Consider the following 15,728-nt stretch of genomic DNA (forward strand, 5'->3'; position numbering starts at 1 on the left):
GGACAGCACACTTTAGGTCTTAAGTGGATATTTAAAATACTTTGAATGTTTTATATTTTGTTACAGACATACAGTGTCATCCTGCAAATGTTTTGCAGCATATGAAATGTCCCAAACACTATTTTTAACTGTCCAAAAATGTGGAAAAATGTAGTCTTTACTCTCTGATAGTCAAAATATGTAAAAAAAAAATTATAATAAAATAAAATAAATGTAGAAACTTTTAATAAAAAATAAATAAAAAAATAAAAATATATATATATAACAACAAAAATCTAAAAATAAATAAATAAACAAATACATTTAAATAAAATAAATAAATAAAACTTAAAATAAATAAAAATAAAAATAAATAAAAATAAAAATGTTTTAAAATAAAAAATATATATTTAAATAAAAAATAAATAAAATAAAATAAAACAAATGTAAAACAAATAAATATCTACAAATAAACGTTAGATATGCATTAAAAAGCAGTCAGGAAAAAGAGTTTTATGTAAATTCAGACCAAGAGTCTACATATATAGACATAATTTTTCTTTAAAAGTAAATCATATCAAAAGATGATACTTAATTAAGTTCTAATAAGACCAAATAGCAAAGAGAAACAAAAAATGCATGTAAAAAAACACCTTGGGGCTTAAGAGGTTAATGTCTGTTTAAAGTTTTTAAAGTTGGAAAGTTAAATCTCATAATTTCTTTTTCTCAGTATGCCATTTAAATATATATTAGAACATATTGTTCTCATGTCTTGTCTTGTGATGCAACATTTACCCAACAGATGCAAAAGTACATTATGAGAGCCAGTAAGGCTGCCAGTGTCTGTATCAGTGGATCCATCATTTGTGAAGTACAGTACATGTACATTCAGGGATGTCATAATGATGGATAATCATCGCAGAGCTGTGTGGGTGGACAAAAAGTCAGTAAATGTGGAAAAAGCACTGAAGTTTAAAAGTACATGGTAATAGTTCTCCAAAACACTTTGCCTGAGAGCTGCAGCGCTATAATCATGACTGGAACAAATAGTACAGAATGCTAAACTTTGTGTTTGTTTAATTCTGCTGGGAAACTCTGGCTTGAGGGACTTTGACCACATTAACAGTTGATCTGAAAGGTGTATTGATAATGAGGACAGATACAGATCTGTTGTCATGTGTCAACATCACATCTGATAAGGTTTTAAATCTCTTATCTTTATTATCTGCTTTCCTTCTCCGGGCTGGTTATGTTTTATTTGTAAAGGGCATTTAATTTGCGAAACAATGGGAAGTCATTCATTTCAGTCCCAGGTACTATGACTGACTAAGACAGTGTTTATTGTCTGATTTATTAACTTTTTGAAAAACGGGGAAAAATGTGGAATTGCAGTTAGAGTTTAATTAAAAAATCTAATTCGAAAAGTGTTAAAAAATGGATATGTATGAATATATATATATATATATATATATATATATATATATATATATATATATATATATATATATATATAAACAATTGCAATCATGAGGCATTATACAAAGATAAAAAACAAAAATATAAAATCTGAAAAACCACATGTACATCAGTATTTACAGTCTTTGCTGTGAAGCTCTAAATTGAGCTTATGTATATTCTGTTTCCACTGATCATTCTTGAGATGTTTCAGCAGCTTCATTGGAGTTCACCTGTGGTCAGTTCAGTTGATTAGACATGATTTAAAAAGGCATACACCTGTCTATATAAGATCCCAGGGTTGACAGTGCATGTCAAAGCACAAACCAAGCATGAAGACAAAGGATTTGTCTGTAGACCTTCGAGACAGGATTGTCTCGAGGCAAAAGGCTGGGGAAGGTTACAGAAAAATTTCTGCTGCTCTGAAAGTTCAATGAGCACAGTGACCTCCGTCATCCGTAAAGGGAAAATGTTTGGAACCACCAGGACTCTTCCTAGAGCTGACCGGCAATCTAAGCTGAGTGATCGGGGGAGAAGGGCCTTAGTCAGGGAGGTGTTTAACAACCTGAAGGTCACTCTATCAGTGCTCCAGTGTTCTTCTGTGGAGAGAGGAGAACCTTACAGAAGGACAACCATCTGTGCAGCAATTCACCAATCAGGTCTGCATGGTAGAGTGGTCAGACGGAAGCCACTTCCCACCTGGGATTTGCCAAAGGGCATCTGAAGAACTCTCAGACTATCAGATTCAAAATTCTCTGGTCTGATGAGACTAAATTTGAACTCTTTGGAGTGAATGCCAGGCGTTACGTCTGATAGAGCTTGAGAGGTACTGCAAAGAGGAATGGGAAAAAATTCCCAAAGACAGATGTGCCAAGCTTGTGGCATTATGTGTCAAAGCACAAACCAAGCATGAAGACAAAGGAATTGTCTGTAGACCTCCGAGACAGGATTGTCTCGAGGCACAAGGCTGGGGAAGGTTACAGAAACATTTCATGATCCAGTTACTGTGACCATTTATGTGAAGCTGCTTTGACACAATCTACAGTGTAAAAGCGCTATACAAATAAAGCTGAATTGAATTGAATATTCAGAAAGACTTAAGGCTGTAATTGCTGCCAGAGGTGCATCAACAAAGTATTGAGCAAAGGCTGTGAATACATGTGATTTTTCAGGTTTTTTTATTTTTAATAAATTTGCAACAATTTCAAAAAGACTGTTTTCACATTGCCATTATGGGGTATTGTGTTTAGAATGTTGTAAAATAAATAATTTGATCCAGTTTGGAATGTGGCAAATGTGGTAAAAGTGAAGCGCTATCAATACCTTCCGGATGCACTGGATACAGGGCCGGAGCAAGCTGAACTGCCGCTCTAGGCAGAGGACGATCGCGCCGCCCTCAACCCCAATGTGAAAAAGAAAGTGACCGGTTATGAAAATGAAGTGAGGTGTAGCGGATAGGGGTGTCACGATTACGATTTTTAATCGAAATCGATCGAAATTTATGCTCAATTTAAAAAAATAGAATCGTCGATGCTGCCACGCCCCCATGTCACGTCAGCTTGGCTTGCCAAGCGGGAAAAAACACGCTTGTTGAAGTGCTTGTTAAAATGCAGAAGCAGGAGACCCGTCGACAGAGCTTAAACCCTCTCCTCTTTCAATGAAGTCGCCGGTGTGTAAGCATTTTGGATTTCCAGTGAGTTATGTTGACAACGTTCGTGTTGTCGACAAAAAAAAAAACACAGTTTTGCAACCTCTGCTATGTACGTATTAGGGTTCGTCCGATAGACAACACCGGCATCGGGATCCTCCGCCCGCCCCCGTTGCAAATCCGCTCGCGAAAAGTACACACTCAGGCCCTGTTTACACTGTCTTTGTTTTTAAATGGCATTTTAGAACGACAACGATTTGACATCCACAGTGGCGTGTAGCATTTCTGAGCAGCCCTCCTTCCTCTCTACCTCTGGAAACGCACATCACGTGACCACACACACAGACACAGACGCGCACACACACAGCCATGGGCTCGAGACAGCGGGTTCAGGCAGTCAGAGGATCAGTAGACTGCTTTAATCTTTCACTCAATTGTACTTAGTCATTTTAGCGAACACCTCAGATACTGTTGGCTGGTTCCTGTTGGCTGTGCGTCTTTTTTACCGACGCCATTATAACGACACAGATCACTGCCTATTCACGAGTCCCGCAGAAAAAAGTGATTGACAGGTGGTAATTATGTGTGTATCTTGCCTTTATTCATTTACTGTATGATTTGTTTATGGGTAAAACAAAGACCATGCAGGTCAGGTAGTTTAAACGGTAGGCTACAAATAATTAATTGGTCATTAATTAATTAATTATTCATAATCGAAAATCGAATCGAATCGTGCCTTCAGAATCGAAAATGTAATCGAATCGAGGATTTGGAGGATCGTGACATCCTTAGTCGCGGACATCTATTCTGCTGCTCTATGCGTGAATTAAACTGAGGACGCGCAGATGCTAAGTGAGGGAGGTGTCGCGAATGCTGCCCTCTCTAATCTGCCGCCCTTTGCACGGATCTAAATGAGGACACGCGGGTGTCGCAGACCTTTATTCTGCCGCCCTATGCGCGGATTTAACTGAGGACACGCGGGTGCTGATGGAGGTGTCGCTGACGCCGCCCTCTCTATTCTGTCACCTATGCGCGAATATATCTGAGGACGCGGGTGGTAAGGGAGGTGTCGCGGATGCCGCCCTCTCTATACTTCCGCCCTTGGAGGCCGCCTAGGTTGCCTCTATGGACGTGCCGGCCCTGACTGGATAGGGTACGTTTTCAGAATGAGCCTATGTTGCTGTTATAGCTAAACTTAGCAGTGACTTTATAAATCATGTGTGTTCTGTAGCTCCTGGTCAACTATTATTCCGACTTAACATCTTGGGATGTGACTGTTGTGGATGTCAAATGCTGAAATTGCCATATCAATGCTGACATGATATATTGTGCAGCCCTACTTCTATGTATTTATTAGGGGCCCCAGAATGTGCTCTTGTTTCTTTCGTCACTTATCGGTGTAATCCGCCCCTGGTTTTGCTTTTAAGAGTGGTATAAAGTGCTCTTCAGTTCCTAGTCTGTCAGTGACACACACACAAACAAACACACGTTGCCTCTTATCTGAGGAGGTCAACCTCTATGCATGGCTTCAGATCAGATGTGAATACAGCGGAGCGAAGTCCATGACAAAGGAACAGTAGGTTTCACTGTCTGGCAGACTTCCAGCTCTCATTACTGTGCTGCGCACCGCATACCAATATCCACCACAGCTTTAGTGTGTCTGAGTACATCTGTAGGGAAACACTGAAGCCCAGATATCTGAGAGAGAGGCTGGTGTGTGTGTGCGTGTGTCTCTGTGTCTATGTGCATGTGTTTGTATGACTGTTTGTGTGTCTGTGTGTGAATTTGATTGTATGACAGTTTGTATGTGTGCCTGTGTGTGTGTCTATGTGTATGTGGTTTTATGACTGTTTGTATGCGTGTGTGTGTGTGTGTGCGTGTCTGTGTGTGTGTGTGTGTGTGCGTGTGTGTGTGTGTGTGTGTGTGTATGTGCATGTGACCGTGTGTCTGTTTGTTTGTGTTGTCTATGTGTGTCTGTCTGTGCATGTGGGTGTATGACATTGTGTGTGTGTGTGTGTGTGTGTGTGTGTGTTGTGTCTCGGTGTGTTTGTGTGTGTGTGTGCATGTGTGTCTGTATGTGCATGTGGGTGTATGACTGTATGTTTGTGTCTGTGTGTGCATGTGAGCATGTGTGTGTCGTTGTGTGTGTGCATGTGACAGTGTGTTTGTTTTTGTGTCTATGTGTGTCTGTATGTGCATATGGGTGTATGACATTATGTGTGTGTGTGTGCTTATGTGTTTGTATCTGTGTGTCTGTGTTGTGTCGGTATGTGTTTTTTGTGTGTGTGTGTGTGTGTGTGTGTGTCTGTATGTGCATGTGGGCGTATGACATTGAGTGTGTGCATGTTTGTGCTTATATTTTTGTGTCTGGGTTGTGTCTCGATGTGTGTTTGTTTTTGTGTGTGTATGCGTGTCTGTATGTGCATGTGGGTGTAACTGTGTTTGTGTGTCTATCTTTGTCTGTGTATGACTGTTTGTGTGTGTGTGTGTGTCTGTGTGTCTAGTTGTGTTTGTGTGAGTGTGTTAGTGTGTGTTTCTGAATATATGTGCATGTGTATGTGTGTTTTTTTGTGCGAGTGTGTTTCTGTGTGTTTGTGCATGTGACTATGACTGTTTTTGTGTGTGTGTGTGTTTGTCTGTGTGTCAAGGTGTGTTTGTGCGAGTCTGTTTGTGTGTCTTGGTGTGTTTGTGTGAGTGTGTTTGTGCATGTGTTCATATAACTGTTTGTGTGTCAATCTTTGTATATGACTGTTTGTATTTGTTTGTATTTGTGTGTGTCTAGTTTTTTGTTATGTGGTTTTGTGTGAGTGTGTTAGTGTGTGTTTCTGTATATATGTGTTAGTGTGTTTCTGTGTGTTTTTGCTTGTGACTCTATGACTGTTTTTGTATGTGTGTGTGTGTGTGTGTGTGTGTGTGTTTGTGTTTTTGTGCAAGTGTGTTTGTGTGTGTATGTGTATGAGACCGTATGACTGTTTGTATGTGTCAGTTTGTGTTTGTGTGCATGTGTGTGTGTTTGTGCTTATGTGTTTGTGTTTGTCAGTGTGTCTAGGTGTGTTTGTGTGTTTGTGCGAGTGTTTTTCTGTGTGTATGTGCATATGACCACATAACTGTTTGTGTGTTTGTGTGTGTGTGATTGTGTGTCTGTATGTGCATGTGTGTGTGGGTGACTGTTTGTATTTATGCGTGTGTGCATGTGTTTGTACTTATGCGGTTGTGTCTGTGTGTGTTTTTGTGCAAGTGTGTTTTTGTGAGCATGTGTATGTGCATGTTGGGTGTATGACTGTTTGTGTGTGTGTGTGTGTGTCTGTGTGTGTGCGCATGTGCTTGTGCTTATGTTTTTTTGTGTGTCTTGGTGTGTGTTTGTGCGTTTTTCTGCAAGTGTGTTTGTATGTGTATGTGCCTGTGTTCATATAAGGGTTTGTGTCTGTGTGTTTGTGTGTCTATGTTTGTCTGTAAATGGATGTGGGTTTATGACTGTTTGTATGTGTGTGTGTGTGTCTGTCTCTGTGTGTGTGCACGCATTTGTGTCAGTGTATGTGCATGTATCTGTGCATGTTTGTGTCTGTGTTTGTCTATGTGTCTAGCTGTATTTGTGTGTGTGTGTGTGTGTGTGTGTGTGTGTGTGTGTGCAGGTTTATGTACACTATGTATGTGCCTTTGTTCATATAAGGGTTTGTGTCTGTGTGTTTGTGTGTCTATGTTTGTCTGTAAATGGATGTGGGTTTATGACTGTTTGTATGTGTGTGTGTGTGTGTCTGTCTCTGTGTGTGTGCACGCATTTGTGTCAGTGTATGTGCATGTGTCTGTGCATGTTTGTGTCTGTTTTTGTCTATGTGTCTAGCTGTGTTTGTGTGTGTGTGTGTGTTTGTGTGCAGGTTTGTGTATGTATGTGCCTGTGTTCATATAAGTGTTTGTGTCTGTGTGTTTGTGTGTCTATGTTTGTCTGTAAATGGATGTGGGTGTATGACTGTTTGTATGTGTGTGTGTGTGTGTGTGTCTGTCTCTGTGTGTGTGCACGCATTTGTGTCAGTGTATGTGCATGTGTCTGTGCATGTTTGTGTCTGTTTTTGTCTATGTGTCTAGCTGTGTTTGTGTGTGTGTGTGTGTGTGTGTGTGTGTGCAGGTTAGTGTATGTATGTGCCTGTGTTCATATAAGGGTTTGTGTCTGTGTGTTTGTGTGTCTATGTTTGTCTGTAAATGGATGTGGTTTTATGACAGTTTGTATGTGTGTGTGTGTCTGTCTCTGTGTGTGTGCACGCATTTGTGTCAGTGTATGTGCATGTGTCTGTGCATGTTTGTGTCTGTGTTTGTCTATGTGTCTAGCTGTGTTTGTGTGTGTGTGTGTGTGTGCAGGTTTGTGTATGCATGTGCCTGTGTTCATATAAGGGTTTGTGTCTGCGTGTCTGACTGTTTGTATGTGTGTGTCTGTCTATGTGTGTGTGCACATTTGTATCAGTGTGTGTGTGTGTGTGCGCACAAGAGGCGAGCTCATTCAGGAGTCATAGAGTTAAAAATAACTTTATTGCGGATCATGTTTTGGAAGGAGGGATCTACTTCCCAGGCTAGGACGGCCTGCCATGCTTGTGTTTGTGTGTGCGTGTGTGTGTGTGCATGGGTTTATGCATGTGCGTGTGTGTTTTCCAGGAGCACGCTGACTTCACGCACTCTTTCCTGATGGTGTGTGTGCTGTGTTGTGATCCAGATGAGCTGCTGGATGTACTGTAAGCTGGCTCCATGAGTGCTATGAATGACTCCCTGGATGAGACTCACACCTCTGGCAGCCTCGGGGAGAAAGCCACCATATTTCGGGGAGCGAGGGGCGGTGGGAGCGCAGTCGGGTCGGCCTTCATCCCATTGCGCTCACCCTTGCAGCCACCCAATGCTGCCGTCTTCAAAGGAAACAGGTAGGACACGTGCTTTGATTTCAACTTCAAGTTTTAAGCATGTAAATGTGCGTGAAAGTGTGTATGTGGTGTGCTTATGCATATGTTTATGCTTTATTTAAGGGGTGGTCCACTGCGATATCATATTGTAAACTTTAGCTGATGTGTAATGTAGCTGTGTGAACATAAACAACATTCAATGCAAAGGGAGACATTGGCTTTTACAGAGTTAGCTTAGCAAAGCACACAGCGAACGAATTTGGGGACTACAAAAAACACATCCTGGCTTGTGAGATCACAAACGTTCCAGATTACGCGCATTTAGCGCACACACACCTCGCGCAGCAAAGGGGTGTGGCCATAGACGCATTAGTAGAGAAAGGAAAATGCCACCCAAACATTGCTATTTCCATTGATCTTGTTCTGTTTCACTATTTGGCCTTCCAAGGGACATGACATAAAGAGAGATGTAGTTAAAATTAGTTTTTAATTATGTTTCAGCATTAGGGGTGGGCCGTAACGCAAGACTCTTATTGGGCGATTTAAAAAAATATCATTGTTAATCTATTCTCAAAGTTGGTTTGGGAGCTGGGTCTATTCTATTTAAGCTATGATGATTTTCACCTTGATATTTTAGCGCGGATGCATACCTGACCGAATTGCACTGTAGAGAACGAGTCTTCGAACCTGTGTGTATTCCTACTGTGAAATTACCACATCAAACATGACATGCTAACATGGATGTAGTTCACTATAGTGAATCTGATTAATGTTAGCTCCACATCTAACTATCAGGCCCCTGTAGAGTTTATGCGTTCAAGTAAAACATATACAACTAAAATGGACCGGGTGCTTTTTAAAATGAATGACGGTGAATGAAAGTCAAACCGGAGAGCCGTTTGACAAAAAAAAAAGTGCCCTTCTGAATCAAATCAGCAGGATGCACCTCTGAATCTTTCACTTACTTCAGAGACACTATTGCAACCCGGGCTCATTGTGGAAACGTAGCCCCGCGGACGTTTCTGCGGACCGCGATTTACGTCCCGGGAGGTACGGATCCGCGAGAGGCCGCTGTGCGCGCTTTTTAGTGTCTCGGGCGCCTCTCTGGAGCCGCCCCGTTCGCGCCCGTGCAGTTCTTGCGCGAAAAGCTGCCGGATCGGCCGACTCGGCTGCCCTCCTCTTCCTCCTCCTTCTCCTCCTTCCCTAAACCCGAGCGACGGTTCGCAAAAACCGTCCAGAAAAAAAAAGAAAAAAGCAAAAGCCCTCGTCTTCGATTTCGACCGCGTTTTCGGATCCCGCCGCGTTCTCGCCCTTATTTTTCGGATTCCGTTTATCGTCTTACCTGATTTCCGGAACCGCTGTTCCCCGGACTCGATCCCGGTCTTCGTCCCCGCGGCCAGCTCCTCCTCCGGGGCCTCCGCTCCGCCGATGCAACGCTGTGAGCTAAGCGGACAAACTGGTTGCATCGGCAAAGCCCTCCACTCGGAGGCGAGCCGTCGGACGGCGAGCGCGAAGAGGAGGGGCGGAGCGGCGCCACACCGCCCCGCAGCATTCGCTCGAAAAAAACTAAACGCGGCCTTACGTACCTCCGGCCACGTAAATTGCGGTCTCCAGAAACGTCCGCGGAGCTACATTTCCATAATGAGCTTGGGTTGCACTATTGACTACGCGTACATGGACATCTGTAATCTACTTATTTGCCTTAATAGAATATAATTAAGGTGTTTACACGAAGTGCTTTCATGTAAGAGTTTCCTGTAATTTTGGGTGACTTTAACTGCAGTTCGGCAGTTTTACTCATGAACATTTAATTCTTACCCCCGTTTCAAACTGGGATGTTAGACGCAAGTAGGGAGTAAGGACTGGTGAAAGTGTTATGGAATTTAATTACGCACGCTGAACGGAAAGAAAAAAACTTTCACATTTCGCAATTGGTGTGTGTTTTCGTGCGTGTGTGTGGATCTTGTCAGAAAATATGGCGAAAGTCCAACATGACGGTAATAGTTTGATTGCGATGTTTACTTCAGTAATGCCACTAATATTTGAATACTCCACATGTCTTAATTCCATTTTTTTGTTTAGTTCAGTTATGACTTTAGTCGAATTAAGGCAATCAAAATTCGGTATGCCTTCGGCAGAATTCAAATGAGCCATTTTAACCTAGATTAATTTAGATCAATTCCAAGATTACAGTGAGACTAATCTAGAGTTAAAAAATGTATCTATGCCCATCTATTAAATATATATATATACATCCTAAGATCACTTGATCTCACTCACAATAACTTATAGACTACAAATCTGCCATTCATGGACTACATTTTCATCCATGCACTCCGCTCACACACGCTTCCTCATTCTGACTGATTACACTTGCACCACCAGAGGATTGTCAAAGACTGATTACACACACTATTTAAGCAGCACACACTCTCACTCCCATTACAGAGTCTTGTTATCATTAAAGTGACATTTCCACTTATTTTCCTAGTCTTGTTTTTCCGTGTTTTGACCTTTGCCAAGTTTGTCTTTTTGTCCCTGTCTGCCGCCTGCCTTCCGACATCTCGCCTAATACTTTGACTACGATTCTGGATTGTCATCTGTTTGCACCCGTGTTGACCATTGCTTGCCTGAGTCCTCCAATAAACCTGTATGTATGTATATGTATATATATATATATATATATATATATATATATATATATATATATATATATATATATATATATATATATATATATATATATATATATACACACACACACACATACATACAGTTGAAGTCAGAATTATTAGCCCCCCTAAATTATTAGCGCCCCTGTTTATTTTTTTCACCAATTTCTGTTTAATGGAGGGAAGATTGTTTCAGCACATTTCTAAACATAATAGTTTTAAAAACTTATTTCTAATAACTGATTTATTTTATCTTTGACATGATGACAGTAAATAATATTTGACTAGATATTTTTCAAGACACTTCTCTACAGCTTAAAGTGACATTTAAAGGCTTAACTAGGTTAATAAGGTGAACTAGGCAGGTTAGGGTAATTAGGCAAGTTATTGCATAACAATGGTTTGTTCTGTAGATTATTAAAAAAAAATTAGCTTAAAGGGGCTAATAATTTTGTCCCAAAAATGGTTTTTAAAAAATTAATAACTGCTTTTATTCTAGCCGAAATAAAACAAATAAGACTTTCTCTAGAAGAAAAAAATATTATCAGACATGCTGTGAACATTTCCTTGCTCTGTTAAACATCATTTGGGAAATATAAAAAAAAATAAATAAATAAAATCAAAAGGGGGCTAATAATTCTGACTTCAACTCAAGAAGCATTTTTACAAAAGCAACATATTTTTTGTCTTTTTTAGACTTTTTCAAAGCGAAAACAAGATAACACTGCAAAAACACTGCACTGTTTTTTCTTTTGACGTAAGAATAATTTGCTTACCCCATTGGCAGATTATTTTGCTTGTTTTAAGAAAAAACTCATTTAATATAAGTTTATTATTTCTCAAAACAAGACAGTATGTTTTGCTTGTCTAGAAAATTCTTCTTGATTTAAGAAATTTTTGATATTTGGACTAGAAACAAGATAAAAATCTAAGCAAAAAATATTTTTTTTGCAGTGTATTTAGTCATTTTAACCCCATTGGCAGATTATTTTGCTTGTTTTAAGGAACAACCCTCTTCATTTAGCCTCATTATATCTGAGAACAGGGCATTATTTTATGCTTGTCTAGAAAATGCTTCTTGATTTAAGAATAATTAGGTATTTAGACAGAAACACGGCAGAAACTTTAAGTAAGAAAAGCATTTTTTGCAGGGCAAGTATGCTGAGTTTGAAAGTCTTTTTTTGCAGTGCATGTGTGTACACTGTATAATAAGCAACTACATGGTTTCCTACATCGATACCGTACCTCATTTCCCTGCAGTTAATTGTTAACGCATCCATTCAGACAAGAAATAGAGTCGCCTTTGTGTTCCCTGCGAGCTCTACGTGAAAATGCTGTAGACTTTGTACCTGTAAACAGACACATTCTCAGCAGCGGCGCAGAAACTGGAATCAAATCAAGCACCTGTTGCTTTCTGCACAGCACTTTGTGTCACGTCTGCTGCGTGTTTGTGATATAGTAGCTCTGAGATCATGACGTGTGTCTCGAAGGAGGATCCGAAGTGTTTATTTGTGCTGTAACCAACAAACAAATGAGCTCACTCGTATGTAGACACACAAACAACTAGATTAAACACACGCTGCTCCCCTCCCATGGCCTTAGACTAACATATGTTGGTCACATTTTATAATAAGGGCTCATTAGTTAAGGTATTTACTAATTATGAACAATACTGCATTTATTAATCATCATTCAACATTTACTAATGCATTATTAACATCTAAATTCATGCTTAGTGTTAATGCACTGTGAGTTTTTGGTGATGCAATACACACTCTTGGCCACTTTATTAGGTATAGCTTACTAGTACCAGGTTGAACCCTCTTTTGGCATCAGAACTGCCTTAATCATTCATGGTACATATCCAACTAGTAATATTCCTCAGAGATTTTGGTCCTTATTGGCATGACAGCATGACGCAGTTGCTGCAGAATTTGTTTGCTGCACATCCATGATGCAAATCTCCCATTCCACCACATCCCAAAGGCACTCTATTGGATTGAGAACTGGTGACTGTGGAGGCCATTTGAGTACCGTGAACTCATTGTAAAACGGGAACAAAAACAGGTGTAGAATCCAAGTGCAGATTTTAATGACTATTGTGCAGTGACAGTGACAAAAATAAAAAATATCCAAAGTACTAAGTAACAAAATAGTAAACAAAACAAGAAACTATGACAGATAACTAGAACAAGATTCGCGACTAAGGCAGGATACAAAGACACTACTGAGAATCAACATACCAAATTAAGACGAAAGACAAACTAACAAACAGAGGTGGAATGGTTGAATATATAGTCCATGTATTCAACGGGAAAACAGAGACAGCTGTGACTGCAAATCAGTGTATATGAAAGACCGGGTGTGCGCGCGAAGGAATGTGTGGATATGTAGTTCTTAAGCCACTGTAGTTCGCTGGAGTGTGGTGCCGAACTACAGTGGCATCTGGCGGACAAACACAGTCATGACAGTCATGCATATGGGATGGACATGGTCTACAACAATACCATGGCGTTGACACGATGCTCGGTTGGTACTAATGAACCCAAAGTGTGCCAAGACAGGGCTCAAAATTATGACTGTTTTGGTCGCATATGCGCCTGAAATTTTATCTATGCAACCTCAAAATACATTTGGGAGCATTTGTGCGAGTGCATAAAATTGTTGCCGTGCGATCGGTTTTCACTGCAAAACGTTCACCGTATGCGCAGATTTAGAAGACATTCATGCTGAATGCATTGTTGCACCTGAAAACATGAAACAGCGCTCGGGAATAGTTTTAGGGTTCTTTCACATCTGTAGTTCGCTTAATTTGGTCCAGACCAATGGCAATAAATGATACATTGTTGCATTTTCTGAGTTACTACTTATAATCTAATGAAAATGAGTTGGCATGTAGATGCAATGTAGCTTAAATTCAACAAACGGACCATCAAAATAAAGTGTGGCCAAATACATTTGTATAATACAAACTAGACAGAAATCTAAATAATCTTAAATCCCTGAATTTTCTTTAAACATACAGCATTCTTTCAGTTTAAGCAGTGAAACACAACCCGTCCATATTCTAAGTGTGTTTGGTCAGATTTCCCCATCAACAGAAGTCTCTAAACGGATTATAAATAAGCAGATGATCACACTCACACACACATAGACACACACACACACACACACACACACACAAACACACACACACACAGCATCCGCCTGGTCCTCCGGGATCACTCAGGTACCAGTGATGAGGTCATCTCTGGCTGAAGAAGACTGTGTGTTGCCTAGAGACTTGCATCATATGACATCACACAGCTGCTGTCTGCTGCGCCCAGAATGCACAAAGTCTGCTTTATTGAATATCATTGGCCATGCACATGCATGACAAGTGCTATTTTGATGCTGCTAGTTTCCCCAAAGGAGGCCAGTTTGAGTTTTTACAGATGCACTCTGGGATTTTACTCAGGATTACTGTCGTTGACTAAAACAAAAGGAAAAGTTCATTACTTGACACAAAAATGAAATTTAAAGGTATAGTTCACCCATGAAGGTAAATTCTGCCACTGTTTACTCTTTACTCTGCTCAACATAAAATATGTGTTAAAAAAAACAAACTCATAAAAGTTAGGAACCACTTTACAATGTGAAAATTTCCATTTTTGGGTATATTGTCATTTTTTCAGGTAGTCTAGTTTTAGTTATCTTATTATAATAATATTTTTTTTTCTAATGCAACAGTTTTTCAGTTATGTTTAGGCCTAGTTTACACTTCATGGCTTTAAACATTGGCAGATTGCTGTGCCGTTCCCTTTACATGACTTGATTTTTGTGTCTTATGACTAGTTCAGACTTCATGATTTTAGCCCCAATTTTGGCTCGCCGACAGGTTTTGAGAAATCGCCGACAAATGCCTGAAATCACAGGCAAATCGGTGCTCGTGCAAATGAGTGACAATTACACAGTATGAACTATCAAAGATGCGATCTGAGAGAATCGCCGATGAGTCGCCGATGCCTGCGAGATATTTGGTGTGTTAAATATCTGGAGCTGTCGGCGATTCAAATCATGCCGTGTGAATTGAGTTTTGACTGAAAATAACATCAGTGATCGCCTACAGCCAATGAGAGAGCAGCTTTAACTTGTGTGTGCGTGTGTGTATACCTGCTGCAGGCCAGCGGGAGGCTGGGGGAGAAGTTAAAAGCGCTCTTTTTCGGTTTATTTGGACCCACAAAATGGAGGAAAAACTAGTGGAGGTTTGACAGGACTCAGGAGCAACCGTGTCTGTTTGACGTTTAATACAGAAAGAAATTAGTTTATTATCAACGTTGAGGAGAAATGGCTAATTCCCTTTAAACCCAGGTGAGCAAATATGTACATTTTCTACCCCATTAAAGGCTTCTTTCTCATTATGTAGTTAATAACAAAAGATATACTATGTGTTTTTGGCTGTGAGAGGTAGTTTGGACGAAGTTGTCGGCGATTCTTCCAATAGTAAAGTCATGCAATGTGAAAGTCCCTGTCGCTAATCCATCTTGCAGTGTAAACAAAGCAGCGACGAAACGCTAGCGCAGATAGTCAAGCAGTGTGAAAACATCTGTGACACGAATACTTTAAAAATCATGCAGTCTGAACTCGGCATTAATCGTTGTGGTGTTCACATTACGTGAAACTACGTAAATGATCCACAAGTGGGGGGGTCACACAGTACATGATCTGTCAACAACTTATCCCCAAACAGCTCAGTCAAGTTACCAAACCACAGCCAATGAAATTTGGAGGGAGGAGTATGCCGAAGCATACTAATAGGATGTTTAATTTGCCAGTAACTTAAGTTAACTGCTTCCGGTGAACTGAATGCTAATGCAAAATCGGAGCGTTTATGGTCTGTTTTCTTTAAAAATCAGCGATCTCCACTGAGTAATATCTGATATAAAGTGGGTCTCAGATTGTACAAGAAGCACTGCATTAAATTAGATTTTTCCCCCGCCATGTCTTTATAATATGAGCATTTATTTTACTCCAGTATGTTCAATAGAGCTTCTGTTGTAACCTGCCGATTCTGACAGGAGCGTGCGGGTAGACGGCTGTTTGTCTGTTTGG

General features: G+C 40.2%; 1 protein-coding gene across 8 annotated transcripts in view; it reads left to right on the forward strand.

Moving 5' to 3' along the window:
* The window catches only part of grb14 (growth factor receptor-bound protein 14), a 152,841-nt gene that overhangs the window by 27,267 nt on the left and 109,846 nt on the right, over positions 1 to 15,728 (forward strand). For 3 of the 8 annotated variants that reach the window (XM_073913239.1, XM_073913241.1, XM_073913234.1), the window contains exon 2: positions 7,727 to 7,986. In XM_073913239.1, the coding sequence (XP_073769340.1) occupies positions 7,817 to 7,986 (170 nt within the window). In that variant the 5' untranslated portion in view covers positions 7,727 to 7,816. Of the gene's footprint in view, positions 1 to 4,692; positions 4,796 to 6,789; positions 6,944 to 7,405; positions 7,987 to 15,728 lie in introns of those variants that run through there. The other 5 variants (XM_073913240.1, XM_073913235.1, XM_073913238.1 and 2 more) reach the window with 3 other exon arrangements.

Source organism: Danio rerio, chromosome 9, assembly GCF_049306965.1.
Source record: "Danio rerio strain Tuebingen ecotype United States chromosome 9, GRCz12tu, whole genome shotgun sequence".
In the NCBI taxonomy this organism is placed as follows: domain Eukaryota; kingdom Metazoa; phylum Chordata; class Actinopteri; order Cypriniformes; family Danionidae; genus Danio; species Danio rerio.